The following is a 16,587-nucleotide window of genomic DNA, read 5'->3' as shown; positions in this document are numbered from 1 at the left end:
GCCAGCGGAGGAGAGAGGAGCAAGAAACTCCCCTACCTTTGTTGTTGTGTGGGATAATGTGGCATTCCACCACTCTGCTGCAGTTACAGACTGGTTCGCTGCACATCCCAGGATGTCTGTACTGTTCCTGCCTCTATACTCCCCCTTCCGAAACCCCATAGAGGAGTTTTTCTCTGCATGGAGATGGAAGGTGTATGACCACCATCCACGTGACCAGATGAAGATGCTTTCCAAGATGCATCGCCAGGGAAGACGTGATGTTGATGTTGATGAGAACTTGTGGCCAAATGCAGCAGAGAGGGAGGACGAGCACCCTCAAGTACTGTACATTATGAGTTTTTGAGGTGTTTCTTATTTGTATTACTGTTTGCAGCCCTGGAATTCCAGAAATTTGTGGGGGGTTTTGTTTCAATTTACGGTAACATTTTTCACAGTTATAATACTATCCACAGATAAGGAACAAATAAAGAATATTGAAGCAAATTGCTGCATTTCTGATGCATTCTTGTTACATATACTTTAGTACCGTCAAAGTGAAAATAAGTTATTGTTATTGTATAATGAAAACCTAATTTATTTGCTCATGCTTCAAAGATAAAAGTTCTTCATTTATGTAATGCTCCCTGTTTTTAGTGTTTTGTAGGTCAGTGTGTTCTGAGTGAGACTGTATGCTTTCTAAATGAGAATTGTTGCCAGTGTTTTGGTTGAACGAGTCTATTTTGAGACTTGTACGAAGTGTTTTGGTGGTTTGAGTGACTTTTGGAGGTCAGATGCATGTTGGTAATGCAGACTGTTTGAAGAGTTTTGAAAAAGTGGCTTCAGTTGTCACCATTGCATCTTAGCAATTGAATCTGGTAATGGAATTATGTAAATAATTATTCAGAATTTTTTTCAAATTATTATTATTTTCATTTTCTGTTATTTTAGTAATAGTTCCTTTATTTGTTTTTTTTTATTTCACATTTGATACTGATTTTTTTTGATAATTAATATACACACACATGTTTACTGTTTCATTGATTTATTTAATTTTAATTTTTATTATTATTATTATTTATAGTGATTAATGATAATTAAAATGAATTGTTCTTTTGTAGTTTATTTGCAGCTTTAGCAATATTGTTGTTTTACATTCATGCCAATAAAGCCAGATTGAACTGAATTGTGACAAGACTATTATACTGTGAATGTTGTTTTGTGACCAGTGTTCCTGATCAGGGTTCCTACAAAAAGGGCTAACAGGCTCAAACCTAAGATTTGGAATTATTTATGACCATTTCTGTCTGAACTCACCCTTTGGTTCCTCTTGATATTGATGACTTCTTTGGAGTGACTGTGATAAAGACCTTAAAGTAGTGGCTATCTTAGCCCCACAACAGTTTGTGCTGTGTTCAGAAGTATTCACTGACAGAGTGGCATGATGACTGCCAAGCTGTAAAAATGCAGTCAATCTATGAGGCTTCTGCTAAACCAGCTAACGAGCCGCAACTCATCAAACGCTACGCATTTAATTTCTAAAAGCAAAGACGTTGTCTTATAGACTTTCACTTTTACAGCACAAACAGTCCCAACAACTGACAGAACCTGAAGGCAATGCAGGTTCCAGCTGTCATTCCGTAACTGTGGAAGATAAACAGTAACCATGCAGATGAACAATTAACTATAAACAGGAGTTGCAATTAAACTATACAACAGGAAGCCTAAGTAAAACAACAGAAAATAGGTAGGCTTAATTATTGTTGTATTTATTGATTACTAATTATCAGGCAGAGTACTGGATAGTTTATTGTTTGGTAGATAATTTCATAGATATTATCAATGCTAGCATTAGCTAATTAGCTGTATCAGGCTAACCATGAGTTGTTCCCTTTAGAAATTCATGTCTCTTAAAGCTTTGGTATTGTCGACTGATAACATATAGGGTAATTCTACTGACGTAATTTAGCTACTCTGCCCTGATGAGTGTATGAGGATCATTACAACGTTTCTGAGCTTGCTAACTTTAGCATGTTAGGTTCAAGAAGTTAGGCGAGAGTTTGCCTGACAAACAATGTGGAATTGTATTCACCTTACTCTTTTCGTCTTACTGTGTTTGTGACTTTATGGCCAATAAACTCTCACAAGTGTTTATATATATTTTCATATTGTTAATAATGAAATAAAATACACCAATCAGCAATAATATTATGACCACAAGCTCATTGATGCAGATACAGTCAAGCTACTGCAGGTCAAACTGCTGAAAAAGTTGATGCTGGCTCTGAAAGAAAGATGTCAGAACACAAAGTGAAGTCCAGCAGGTGGGTATAATGTTATGTAGTAAATGTTGTCCCGAGAAAGAGCAAAAGTAAATATTACTGTCTGCAATTTCAGGTTATAATATAACCTGAAATTGCTGACAGTAATATTTACTTTTGCTCTTGAATCTTTTCCAGAGAATATTGAATCTATTTCTATAATAGCAGCAGAGATGGTAATTTCACTTTTTACTGTGGTATATATGCTTGAGTAAGAGGATGTTGTGGAAGGACATGGAAGGAGGGTTGTAGTTGACAGATGAGTGGGTGTGGTGACACACCACTGTGACTGGGTGGTTGGGTGGAGGCACAACTTTGGACTTTGGAGTGCTTATAGTAAACAGGTGGACTGCAAACAGGCTGATAATATGTGATGATTTTATTTACTTCAAACTGGTGAAACATAAACTATCTTTTGAAACATAAACATCTCACAGCATTTCATTTTGTCCTTATTTGTAAAGGAGGCAGAAATATGAAAAAAACAATGTTTATGAACACACCAAAGTAATACATGCAGTACACCCTAATAAATCTGTTGTTTCTATTTCATAGTTAGTTTAGAAAATGACCTAAAATACGTTTCCAGGTTGCATGCAAAGACAAAAAGGACAAAAAGAAACATTGTTTGAGTTGTCTGTATGTTGCATAAAATCCACATACAGTCTATGTCTGTGCATTTGTTTGACCTTACAGCTATGAATGGTTGTTACAGTTTCCATGGATGAAGTCAAGCTGGCATATATAAGCTCAGATGAGTGTGAGGCCCAGGAGGTCAGGACTCAGATGGACTCCCTCCCAGACCTCCGCAACCAGATCCTACAGCTACTCGTCACCAGACTTAATGACAACTCTATAATGGTTAGTATACCATAATGTAGAGCTGGGTACAATATACACTCACTGGCCCTTTTATAGGTTCATACTTTCAACAAGGTGTTGGAAACATTCCTCAGAGTCTTTGGTCCATATTGACATGATAGCATCATGCAGTTGCTGCAGATTTGTTGGCTGCACATCCATGATGCAAATCTCCCATTCCACCATATCCCAAAGGTGCTCTATTGGACTGAGATCTTGGATTGAGATCTGGATTGAGTGAGCCTGTGTGGATTGTAGCCACGTTCAAAGTCTCATTAAATCATTAAGTTGTCTTGACCACGTCTACATGCCTAAATGCATTGCTGCCAAGTGATTGGCTGATTAGCTATTTGTGTTAAGAAGCAATTGTACCTAATAAAGTGGCCAGTGAGTGTATATACTTCTGTATTATCATTAATTTGTTAGCACGTTATTGGGCTTGTTGTATAACATACTGTGAATTACATTGGCCTCTAGTGAGCAAAGGGAATAGGACAGGCCATGGAAGCTTTAGATTTTAATATGAAGCAATCTGTGAGAGTTGTACAGGTTAATATTAACTCCGCTGTCAGAGTCCATGTGGTCTGGACTAAAATACAGAATTCTGATTAATTTCAATTCTCAATTCATGTGCTGATTATTTTCTCGATTATTCAATTAGTTATTTAGTCTATAACATGTCAAAACATTGTGAGAAATGCCCATCACAATATTCCAGACACCAAGGTATCAGACAAACAGACAATCAAACCTGCTTTACGCAGCAAATGGCCAGATGTACGGTGTGTGAAAGTAGGCAGGACTTTTCGTCTCTTTTTTTGAGTGAGTGAGTGCAACACTATCAACGTTTTAAAGGAAAGACCAGTGCTTGAAGTGAAACTATTTATTTAATAGGATAAGTGAATATTAACTGCTAGCTGAGTCTGTGCTTGTACTGGCTGATGAACTCTTCTACTGACAAACTTAACCATAGCATCTGTAAATTATAGATAACAATTACTATTGTTAATTTTATCAGCTGCATCCGGCCCAAACTGGCTCCCTCAGATTTCCTTTTATACATTTATAATATATATATAATATATATACAAATATAATATACCATGGGTTGGCTAAATACTTGATGGTTATTCACGGAGAGCATAACTATATTGACCAGTATGCCCAGCTAATCAACATTTTAAATTCAATATTTAATCAGTAGTGAATATCAATTCATTGCTTTCCATCTTGCATTAGTCCCGAGTTGTAACTAAACCTCGACTGAGAGACAGATACACACTGTGTCGTTTTAAAGGTTCAGTGTGTATGTTTAGTGGCATCTAGTGGTGAGGGTTGCAAATTGCAGCAAATGGCTCACTGTGCATTCACTTGCTCCTCGGATGAAATAAGTACTTTACAATAAATGTATTACTTCTAATGGCAATTGTAAAATCAGCAGTGAAAAAAACCTAACTTTGTACCTTTTCTCCATGAAGTTGTACATTATATCGGTTTAATTTCTAACTCCAACAACAAAAGGCTGTGAAAACTGTCAACTGTCCTCTTTAAATATATTTATATAACACACATAATACGTGTAGGCCTTCATTTGTCGAAATTTCACTTCTTCTTCTGGACCAGACTACTACTCAATCTGCTTGTTTTTCATTCATATTCAACGTAGTGATGAAATGCACTCTGTAGAGCTGTTTTTCTGTTTGGGCTACTGTAGAAACGCTGACGCTGTTGAAGTGCCGGTACTGCATACTGGTGAATACTGGCCCACTTCAAGCACTGAGAAACACTGAAAGTGGATGAGGTATAAACACTTTGGCCTTTAGATGTGGTCAAAAGAAATTTTAAATGAACTACTTTGTTTCAAGCATACCTTGTCCATTACATATTCATGTGACAGGTTAATCTACCAGTAGTGTGTTTGTGTGTGCATTTTTTCATGCAGTGTTTATGTTAGTGAAACCTGCATACACCCATAGTCTCACCACACAGGTGTTTTGATGTGATGAGACTGTGTTGGTATGTACAAACTGTTTGATTGACAGTTTCCTCACTCTCCTGTCAGTGACACTTTTCTTGTTGTTCTTAGTTCAAAGAATTTGACAACATCATGTAATTCCAAGCATAGCTAAACCTAACTTCAACCTGACTAAAGGTATAATTATAAAACACTGTTTGCTGTGTGTGCTGTCTGAGGAATGTTGAGTATGAGAGGTTCAACACTTAGCAGAGCACATGTAGATTCATGAGTCCTTGTGATGTATTTCCAAGGTGCTGCAGGAAAAGCTGCAGCTCATGCAGAGGAGCTCGTACTACTTGGAAATCAAGCGTGATGATTTGCTACCAACTGCAGACCAGCAGCAGCACACTTTACATTTGTCTGAAAGCACGGTGTGGTCCCTCATTGACCAGCGAAGGCTGCGGTGTGCCATGACCCTGGCTAACACCCAGGTGAAGCTCCTCCTTGCTCTTCTGGGAATGCTCTACCAAGGGATCATCACAGGATGTCAGGAGCTAGAGGCCCTCATGAATAAGTACGACCAGGGTTTGGTGGACAGTGACATGGCAGCTTCCACGCAGCAGAAGCTCAAGCAAATCCATCAGTATGTGAACGACTTTGAAAGCAGAATGAGTCAGAATCTTGGCCTGCTGGACCTGCAGAACCAGCTCATCCTCAACACAGGCACCTTACCCGTACCACAGCTTAGTGCATTGCTGGCCATCAAGATGCCTGTTATATTTAACAGGTTCAAGTCGTGCGCAACATCCCACACAGTGCATCTTTTTTGGGAAGTTGCAGGACTGCAGTCGAAGGGTCCAAATCAACAGTTTGTGATCCAGGTAAAGAGCCTTCACCCAACCATTGGTGAACATGGCCAGTTTACTAAATCTACATCTCAGTCGTTCAACATAGAGGTCAACGACCTAACGCCCGACAGGTACTATCAGTTCTCCGTCAAGAGAGTAGAGGCTGTAAACTTGGTCTATGGACTGTGGATTGACACCATCATCCTGAAGACCTTAGCCATTTCCCAGTAAGAAATGAACATAAGGTTAATGAAGAGAATTTACAGTTTGTGTATAGTTATAAACATAAATATATTTGACCTGCTTTTTTTTGCTAATAAAATAACTTGAATTGAAAACTGTGCTAAGTGCATGATAAAATGGTTGGTCAAAATAACTTCTTGGTGGACAAAAAAATTGAAAAATGAAAAATAAATATCCACAGTGGGAGATTAAAGACAGAAATTTGAATCACATGTAAATAATTAGATCGGGACTACAGGAAATATAACCTGGGTACTGAAAAAACATTTTTGGATTGCCACTTACACTTTAGGTTTTGATTCCTTCGATGATTTTGTTCTCAATCCTCATCTTCTCTCTAATTTTTTTGCTTTTTATGAGTTGTGCCACTTTGCACCATAAGAGGTGACAGCACACCTTCACACATATGAAAACACATCATTTTAGTGACAGCGCACAAGGACTCTGTAGAGCAGTTTGTCCGTTTGGGCTACTGTAGAAACATGGCGGCGCAACATGGCGACTTCCATGTAAGGTGTATGTAGATATAAATGTCTCATTCTACGGTAATAAAAACATAATGGATCATTATGAAAGTTTATATACCACTGCAAACATGTACATTATATCGCATGTCTGTCAAGATATCCTCCTAAATAAAACTGGACCTTTAAATCCAGCTGGCAAGGCATCCTCGATTGATAGCCCTGATAATAATGTCTGTCCCACTCAGCTCCTCAGGTAAGTTTTAATACGTTAAGGATAGGTAATTGTTAAGGAAAGCAGTAAAACAGTGCAGACTTCCAAAAAGCTTGCAGCAATGCAACATGCAATCAACATCTTGGTTAGTTCTTGTATTGTTTTCACTTTTGAGTCTGTTACGGCATAAACTGGATGTCACACAACTTCCTACAACTTTCTTACAAAATCTGAAATTGTCATTGTACTAGGTTCCCCGGCTCACAGAACACAAATCATGGCAAACCTAGGGGAACTAGCAACTTATGCTAAGAATTTTTCTCTTCCAGTCTCAACCACTGTAACTCCCTCTATACCTGTCTCAGTCAGAAATCATCGCCTACAATTAGTCTAAAACACTGCAGCTCAACTTTTAAATCACTGCAAAAGTTTTGACCATATCACCCCAGTGCAAGGATGCACTGGGGTGATATGGTCAAAACTTTTTCTTTTTCTTTTAGGAATGATTTTTAAATACTTTATTTACTCACTACCAGACATGGGCTGGCATCTTCATACTGTATATCTCTGAGCTTTTTTTCTTTAGACTGAGATCCTCTGACAGGACGTTGCTAACTATTCCAAGGTCCAGAAGACAGGGCCTTTACAACACTCGGGAACAACCTACCAGAGATTAATCACATTATTTTCTTGCGATTAATTGCGATTAATCCCATTGTTACGTGCAAAGAATAATGAATTCTAAAGTAGTGTATTGCGCACTTGTAATTTAAATGTAGTGCTATATACACAAAAGTACGATAACATGTGGTTTTCAAACACTTTAAACAAATACTTTGTTTTTTACCAGCAGTATCCTCTTTACACAGCAGCAATAAAATATTACCTAAACCTATACCTATAACCTAAACATTAATGTAATCAAATCAAATATTAAACCAAAGCTATTTGCCATTGCCAGGGTGTTACCAGCTTGTTAAAACAAGTTACCATCAGAGTCCAGTTTTCTTGTTAGCAGGTATCTTTTATCAAGGAGCGGTGTAGCTGTCGTCATATGTGCATGTGTTCACTCGTACACTCGCTTAAAAACTTGAAATGACGTTACAAGCCAGGTAACATAAAGCAACACTGAACACACGGTGCAGATGTTGGTTTGAGTTGTTTGACTGGCTGCGTCATTAACAAGCAAGCGGCTCACCTGCTGCCGTGATAACGGATCACCCATGGGAACCTTCACCTAGCTGCAACATAATAAAAATGATCAAGCCCCACACAGTTAAAACTACAGTTAAAAAAATTTAAAATAAATAGATAGATAGTTTGAAGATGTGACAGCTCTGTGATTGAGGTTTGGTTAAACTACTTGCCATTCTGCATAATGAGTCATTTTTAATGTGTGATTCTTGAACACACTGAGCTGATTATGCTTCGGTACTTTTATTTAAAGCAAACATTTTAATCCAGGACTTTTCAAAGCATGGTACTTGTACTTATACTTGCATGTCGTTTTTAGGCATTTGCTGAAATAACTGATGCTTTGTTTTTCTTTGGAGGACAGTCTGACAATGCTAAATCTAAATCTACATTCAGTATTATTTTGTGCTAATACATACAGTACTGTGCTCTTTATGTGCAGGAGGTCTTGGTGGCTGGGCATGTAGTGCAATTGGCTTGCAGGAAACCAGAGTTTGTGTCCCATCACAGACCTGCAATCATTGTTTGCTTTTTTATGAACCATAACGAAGCCTCAGAAGTCCCAAACCTTAACCACGCTGTAGTTGCCACGCACAGATATTGTAGAAAGCAACATTTTTTAAAACGTTGGCATTGAACATAAAAAAACGTCATGTGATGGGTTTTGCCAAATTTTCCAATATTAATGTTCTTGTCTGATGATATGGTTGTAGTACTAGCCTGGTTCCAGACTTCTCAATCGCTGCCGATAATATAATATAAATAAATGATTGATTCAAATAGGTCTGGTGTGCAGTTATGGCTGTTTCCCCACAGAAAATATTGACCAATCAGTTTTGTCTTAAGCAGACTAAGTCATTTTGCTACCTTGCCTGAACCTGAGCGTTTGCAATACTATAATAAATTAAGTTTGATCAGTCAGCTGTCATGCATTTGGCTACACTGTATGACTGTAGTCCAGCAACTTCCCACTCAAGGTAGCTATCCAACAGCTGAGTATTCATGTATCTTATTTGCATCAGATCAGATCTGGATTTGTATGTTTAATTGTTTTACAACCTGCTACACAACAGCGTTTCAGCCTTGTTCTGTTTCTCTTGTTATCTGAAGAAAATGGCGTCAAGTATGGATGAGACTGACGCAGCTGTAGAGGTTGTTTTAAGTTCATGGACAGAAAAATGACAACCCAAACATTTCTTTGATCTGTGTGAAAAATGTTAAGTGCTCCAAGCAATCACTACCGCCGTTTCTGGTCAACTGACAATGACTTTGGTGGGACGGATACATCACTCTCTCCTGACTGGTTAGGGAAAAACAAAATAACCCCTGTATTTTATGTACATGTAAAGAATTAAAATAATTGAATGGTATATTGCACATATTCTTTATTATTTTTCTACAACTTGTATATTTTGGCAATTTCATATTTTTATGTATTTATATATTTACATAGGTTAATGTCTATTGTTATGCACCTAGTCACCGACGCAAATTCCTTGTATGTATAAACAACTTGGCAATAATTCTGTTTCTGATTTTCTGATTTCTAAGTAATAAAACGAAAGAAAAGGCAATTCAGTCTGAAGTTAAGAGCATTTGAACGTCCAAATATCAGAGAAAAGGTGCAGCAGCAGTACGCAGTGAGTGAGGTTAACAGTGCAATGTCTCTGTGTTCCCTTTTGCTTCACTGACTGGTTTAACTGCATGGTGTCCGCCTGTAGATGGTTCAGTTCTTTCCTCTAAGTGCCTATGCCCATTCATCAAGCAAGCTTTTGTGTTTTGTTACCAGACTGTGTTTACAGAATCAGGGGATGTGTGGGAGTGAAAATCAGTGAGATAGTAATATTTATCCGTGGAGGCAACGTACGTTTGTGCTTGGATACTGTTCAGACACCACAAAGGCACCAAGGACAGACATGGATGGCACGAGCTCTCTTATGTCACTTTTTGGCTTTGAGACAGTTTTACAACACTAGAATATTCAGTGATACTGATTCAGAATGAGGGCGTGAGAAATTTGTAAGAATGGAACCACAGGGAAATGATTTTGCAACCATAACGGATGAATGACGGAATACGGAAGTTCCTGTATTTTTGCCATATAGCAGGCATCTCTACGTCAAGCATTGGTAACACAATCGTTTGCTTGGTAAAAAGGGTTGTACATGTCTTCTTTGTGCAGAGTCAAGAAGTAGTTCATGAATTATTATGTTTCTGTCTCCAATCTAACTAGAAAACACTTCTGGCTTTTGTGTACACTTCAAGGGGCCAGAGGAATGTTGGACTCAGAAAGTATATCATCATTGTTTTATACAGCATGTTCCTGTTTATAGCACAATCCTGGTCTGCCTTGCAAACCAGAATCAAGCCAGAGCAAGAGTCATTTTCCCTAACCAGTCTGGAACATATCAGCTGCTAGGGCAGAGCAGGTCATGGATCTAATAAATTAATAAGAAAAGTCCTCTCAGGGCCTTGACTTCCTTCTTCATTGTACTGCCTCATTAGAATTGAGGGGGACAGGATGCTTTATCTAATTAATGTTGCAGTTCCAAAGAATCCCTCACAACAGATGACGTCAGATCTTATTCAGTATATAAAAAGTTAGCTCCACCGTTGGTCAAAGTCTGGGACTTTTTATTTGTAATAGACTATTTCTATACTGTGTTATTATTTACATATAGAAGTACTTCTCCCATCACTGACTCTCACTCACAGTGAAGCATAGGACTATTTACAAAAGGGCAATTACATTGTTTAGGGCAATTACAAAACACAGTTCTACAGGAACAGACTAAATATAATTAGGAATTAGGTGGTGGACTCCAGAGCTGTGTTTGCATATTTGTGATTGGTTCACCCTTTCCTGAAACTGTGCGTAATACAGCTGAACTTAAATCTCTCCAAATCTTTGGAAAGACATTGAAAATTCAGCATGCAATTTGCAGTGTCATTTTGCTGCATGAACCAGGTACCCGTAAAATACTTACTGTTGCTCACTGGTACTTAAATGTAGGTACAGTGGAAGAAAACAAGAATATAGGTCACAAAGTAAATGTAATTCTAAACATTGGTGCTCTGTATAAACACAGTTACCAGTTTATGAGGTACACCTAGCTAAAACTAATGCAGTCTAATACAACAATCAGTAAAGGTCCTGTTGTAATTCTATTTGCCTACCACCACTGATATAAATGGGGTGGACAAAATAATAGAAACACCTCTCAATATAATGCAATACCCATAAGCATTAACATCCCCACAAACTACATCCTCTAAAATTACCATACAGTAGAACCAACACCTCTCTAAAACTGAACATAGAATTTATTGCTGAATTGGGCTGCATTAGTTTTATCTAGGCGTTCCTAATTTATTTCACCTTACATGGCAATTCATCATTAATAATGATCCAATAATATAGTATATAATGATATTTAATGCTGACAGGAGACATTCTGCATAATAGAGTACTTTAATTTGTGATACTTGATGGCATTTGAAATATAATACTTAAGTAGTTTTATGTAAGAAAACATTTTAATACAGGACTTTTACTTGTAATGAAGAATTTTTACAGCGTAGTATTTATAGCTTTACTGAGGTTTTGCTTATTTCCTCCACCAGACTGTAGATCCCAGCACTTTCATAGCTGTTGCAGTTCCTTATTAAATCCATGTCTATTTTCTTTAAATAATCTTGCAATATAAGGGCTGTGGAATGGCCACTCTGACAGTTAAATGAAATAAGTGCTTCTGTTCAAAACCCTTAAAGGATCTGTTACATAACCGATGGAAAATACAAACCATTATCAATCAAATCTTCTCTTGTAAGAGTGCAAAGGTAGTGAAATATATTGTAAATTATTTACAAGTCCCTGGCAATGCTGAAGCAAAATACATGGATTAGACTTTCCCTACCTTGTAAAGTAGGGTGTTAATCACAGGATATCTGCTTTAAAGCACACAAACACATGAATACACAGAAAGTGCAACAGCACCTTGGCACAATACTGAATGCTTGAAGCAAAAACTGCAGTAAATGAGATGATAACATGAGCTGCAGCAGCAAATAGCAATTTCTGTCTTTTGTTATAAAGTTCAGAGAAAATTCGCAAGCAGGACATTTGTTTTTCTCTCCGCACTGCCATCTTGGTGCCCTGATGATTTACGACATCGTTAACAAGCGTAATATCTTTCAAATCATCGGTCATTACCACACTTTCCGGAAATGTGGAAGTTCTGGCGGTGCATGATATGCAAGGACTCCGCAGCACTGAAATGTTTGTCGGATGGACCGATTGTGCGTCTTATGCTTTCATCAGGTCGGAGGTAACAGGAGTATCTGACGGCGAATCCGGGATCCCTTCCACCGGTTTGCGGTAAAGGAGTGTGCCTGTCAGGTCTGCCACTGATAGCCGGACCCGCCTACTGATGTGATGAAGCTTCATGAGAAATTCATCATTTCCAACTATATAAATCAAAGGGTTTATTGCGCTGTTTAAACAAGCCAGAGCTCTGCCGACCTGATGAGCAATGTAGATGTCGCGGAAGCTGGCGTGACAAATCCCATTTTGTTTCAAAATCCTGGTTTTCAGATTAACATTTCGAAACACGTGGTATGGTATGAAACAGATGGAGAATAGTATCACCAGAATCACAACCAGTTTCAAACACCGCTGCTTCAACAGAGGGTTGACATTGGCTTTTTTAGCAAGGACAAAAACAACGTGTCCGTAACAGACCAGAATTATAACCAATGGTATGACAAAGCCTGTGACGGTCCAAGCTAGGCTGTAGGGCAGGTAGGCCTTGGTCAGCTCGTTCGAGGTGGTGTCGAAACACGAGTTTGGTGCGATTAGATCATTTTTGTCGTAGAACATATCAGGGAGGATCTGAACAATGACGAAAAGCCAGACCAGGGCGCTTATAGCCAGCGAGTGGTGGCTGGCGATTTTCCCCATCACTCTCATGGGGTGCACGATGCCCAAATACCTGTAGATGCTGATGCAGGTGAGAAAGCCGATGCTGCCGTAAAGGTTGAGGTTGAAGCAGAAGCGGGTCACCTTGCAGAAAGGCTGGCCGAACTTCCAGTGGCTGTCGTGCGCGTAATAGTCCACAAGGAACGGCAGAGTGGACAGATACAGCAGGTCCGCCACCCCGAGGTTGAGCATGAAGATGTTGATGCTTCCAATGTTGTTCCAGCTGGTGCACACGCTTCTTAGCCCCCAGATGTTGGACAGCGTCCCGACGACGAACACAGTGATGTACACAGGCGGCAGAAAGTTGTGCGTAAAATTCAGATTGATGTTCGCGCAAGTCATATTTCCCGACATGTCTCGGATTGTAGTTGGTTTTAAATCTCTCTTTTTAATTAAATTGAAACTTTTCCACAAGAAAAACAGCCAGTGGGCTCGCTCAGACCAAACATCTGTTCTGGCGGTGTAGGTCGTGCAAATCACCACTGAAGTGAAGCCAAGAAAATGCCCGCCCACTTCCCAGTCTGGAGTTGGTGTGAAATAGAAAACAAAACTTACAAACCAACATCACAGACATTTATTCCTGTGACACAATTACAGGACTGTGACATACATCATTCCTATGCGTCATGGCTTATTCTGCCATTCAGAATAGGCTAGGCAGCTGTTGGTTGTACAAATTATTATTTAAATTTGAAGGATACACCCAAAGTATAAAAATGTCACATGGATTTATGACTTCCTTGGGATTTGTTCTGGCACTTTGAAACACTCTCACATATCCTCCCCCTTGTCAAACACTAATTATGTAATAACTTTTTACATAAAGATGGATTGTGTGCCAACATTTTAATCAAATGCAGAATACCAAATGCCATTCCACTAAGATATTCATTCAAGCATGAATGAAAAACTAAATAATGTTTTTTTTTTATCAAACATTTATCAGTCACCAATGTGTTCTTAATTAAACCAACAACAACAATTCTATTCTTACTGCAGTTTATATATATATATCAAATCAGTTTTTTTTCTGAAAATTTTAAATGTATCCTAACATTTGAAATGAATACTGAGACCTAGATTTAAAATAGTGAACCAACATATGTGAATTTGTATCTTTAAAAAAAAAAAATGCTTACATGAATGCTCTTCTACCATGCTCCTTGCTATCATGAAATCAAAACTTACAATACATACATTTCTCCTGTAACTATGTGTGATTTACTAAGCGCATCTGTACGCTGTATCAGAAAATGGAACATGTAATTTACTTTCAGTTCATGCATTCATTAGGAGTTTTGTGTCAGCTGACCTGATGAATGTAAGTTCAGCAATTTGTTTGTATATTTGTACAAATTATATTGTATATTATATTTATCTCTATGTTTTGGTCTCCAAAAATATCTGGGTCTTTAGCTGCTAAATACTCCATTATATTCACCTGAGCTAATCATTAACTGTGTCTGTCTGCTATTGGTGGTGAGCAGGTTTATCAGAACACAAGGTTATGAGAGCAATGTGTCACGATTCTGGTCTAGTCTGTCTGCATCTGTATTATTTTGGTCTTGTCTGCTCGGTGTTTCTATGTCTTGATCATTGTTTCAGTCTGTTCCCTGTTATGATTGGAGTTGGTCTGTTTAGTCTGTTCTCTTGTCTTATTTTGAAATGGTCTGTGTGGGGTGTTTGTTGCTGGTCTGTTTTGTCCGTGATAACCCTCTCTTCAGGTGTTTGTCCTGAGTTTGTTCACAGTTTTGTCTGTGAGTGATCTGTCAGTTTTGTCCGTGTCTCAGAGTCTTGCTCTATTTCCTGTCTTAGTCTGAAGTTGTCTGCATCTGTTTGTATCCAGCTTGTTTCCTGTCCTGTCTTTATTACACCTCATGTGTGTCACCTGAGTATTCATTCCCTGCTAATTATCCTTGTATGTATTGCCTGTTGTTCTGCTTTGTCCTTGCTGGATCATTGTTGTTTGTCATGTTCTGTCTTGTGTCGTCTCTCGCTTGTTCTCTGTTCGTGTGGATATTTGGATTTTTGTCTTTGATATAGGTTGTGTTTTTTGACTCCCTGTGTTTGGACTTTGCTTTGCATTTTTGGATTCTCTGTTGGGATTACTTGTTTTTTGACTATTTTGAACTCTGCCACTCTGCATTTGGGTCCTCAACCAGTTCACACACACTGCAAACCCTGACACAATGAGACTGAACCAAATAAGAAAAACCAAAACACTGAGTTGATGACACTAAAGTGGCCTGTAGAGGTGAAAGTTGAGATCATTTCTGTTTCTGTGCCCTTCAGCCAAACTGTACGGAGTTGTTTTTGTGTCTTTATTATGTAATCTAAAAATAGGTTTGAACAAAACTATCCACACATAAAATTTCATCCAAAGTTTTGTTTGCAAATCCCAACATTTTGTGAATCCAAAATGAGCTGAAATGTCATGGGTGGGACCTATGAATGATCCGCTCAACAGTCGCGCTAAGCCGAATGTTTAGGCATCTGCTGATAAGCAGGCTGTCATTTCATGAGCTATAGCTGTGTATTCAATATACAGAAGCAGAAAAGCAGAATGATAAATACCCAAGAAGTCCTGTCAATGACCCGAGTGAGGGAGAATGGGATGGGGAGAGATAACAGCGATCATGAGTGTGTAAGTCTGGGCGGGCGTTGGTGAGATAGAGAGAGAGAGAGAGCTCAGTGTCTTGATTATCATAGCATAGACTAACTAAGAAAGCAAGTTAATATTACCTATACTTTGTTTTCAGCGTTGTAACAACTACTGGACCCAAGTGCAGGACTGAGGTCTTCATTCTATTTTCAGTTTGATGTGAACTGGAGCGTTACGCTCACTGCTGGGAGCTCAGGTCAGGCGTGTGGGGAAAAAAACTCTCAATATTCAAATTTCAACTTTAAAATTGATTGCGTACCTAACGATTGAATATTCGAATATTTGAATGTTCTGTCCAGCCCTAGTTTTCACAAAAAATGGCTCACTTGACTACCAAACGCAGTTTATGCACCAGTTTAAACACAGCTTTCTTGCATGTTTGATAAATACATGAGACATGAGTGCATGTTTGAATAGAAAGATTTTTGCTTTTGAATGATTTTTAAAATAAAATGTTTTTGCTCCGTCTCTTCCCCACAGACTTCAAATCTCTCTCTCTCACGTCATTTTGATCAAGACTGTTCAATAGAGACGCGTCTTTTGTAAGTCCCACCCACATTATTGATTCGCAAACAAAACTATTGGATGACATTTGTAATCCCAAATATGTGAGTGTGGATCGTTTTCAAGGTACATGGTAGATTTATTTGTCACAATGCAACAGGTTATAGAGTGAAACTGCTACGTAGCAGACGTTATACATTAATATAAAGGAATTATAAAACAGAAATAAACTATATTCAATGGAGCAGTGCTGAGGATGAATTTGAGTTTAAAAGTCTGATAGCTTGGGGAAAAAAGCTGCTCTGCAGTCTGGTGGTGCTGCAGCAGAAACTTCTATATCTCTTCCCAGAAGGCAGCAGGGTGAA

At 38.4% G+C, this 16,587-nt stretch overlaps 3 protein-coding genes across 3 annotated transcripts in view; 2 read left to right on the top strand and 1 right to left on the bottom strand.

Moving 5' to 3' along the window:
• Window positions 1-221, top strand: part of LOC123987105 — a 4,432-nt gene extending 4,211 nt beyond the window's left edge. Inside the window, exon 4 of the mRNA XM_046075719.1 lies at window positions 162-221. Coding sequence (XP_045931675.1) covers window positions 162-221 — 60 coding nt within the window. The remainder of the gene's footprint in view (window positions 1-161) is intronic.
• Window positions 222-1,635: 1,414 nt separating this feature from the next.
• On the top strand, window positions 1,636-6,301 carry LOC123986817. The gene is made up of 3 exons (XM_046075220.1): window positions 1,636-1,723; window positions 3,013-3,158; window positions 5,427-6,301. The coding sequence occupies exons 2-3, from the start codon at window positions 3,018-3,020 to the stop codon at window positions 6,192-6,194; spliced, it is 909 nt and encodes a 302-aa protein (XP_045931176.1). The 5' UTR covers window positions 1,636-1,723; window positions 3,013-3,017; the 3' UTR covers window positions 6,195-6,301.
• A 5,230-nt stretch (window positions 6,302-11,531) lies between these two features.
• Window positions 11,532-13,522, bottom strand: LOC123986814 (P2Y purinoceptor 1-like). The gene has a single exon (XM_046075217.1). It carries the CDS (start codon window positions 13,408-13,410, stop codon window positions 12,385-12,387), a length of 1,026 nt encoding a protein of 341 aa, XP_045931173.1. The 5' UTR covers window positions 13,411-13,522; the 3' UTR covers window positions 11,532-12,384.
• Window positions 13,523-16,587: the final 3,065 nt, after the last annotated feature.

The sequence above is a fragment of the Micropterus dolomieu genome, linkage group LG18 (assembly GCF_021292245.1).
Source record: "Micropterus dolomieu isolate WLL.071019.BEF.003 ecotype Adirondacks linkage group LG18, ASM2129224v1, whole genome shotgun sequence".
Lineage (NCBI taxonomy): Eukaryota > Metazoa > Chordata > Actinopteri > Centrarchiformes > Centrarchidae > Micropterus > Micropterus dolomieu.
Note: the sequence above shows the minus strand (reverse complement) of the source record. Positions and strands in the feature narration are given on the sequence as shown.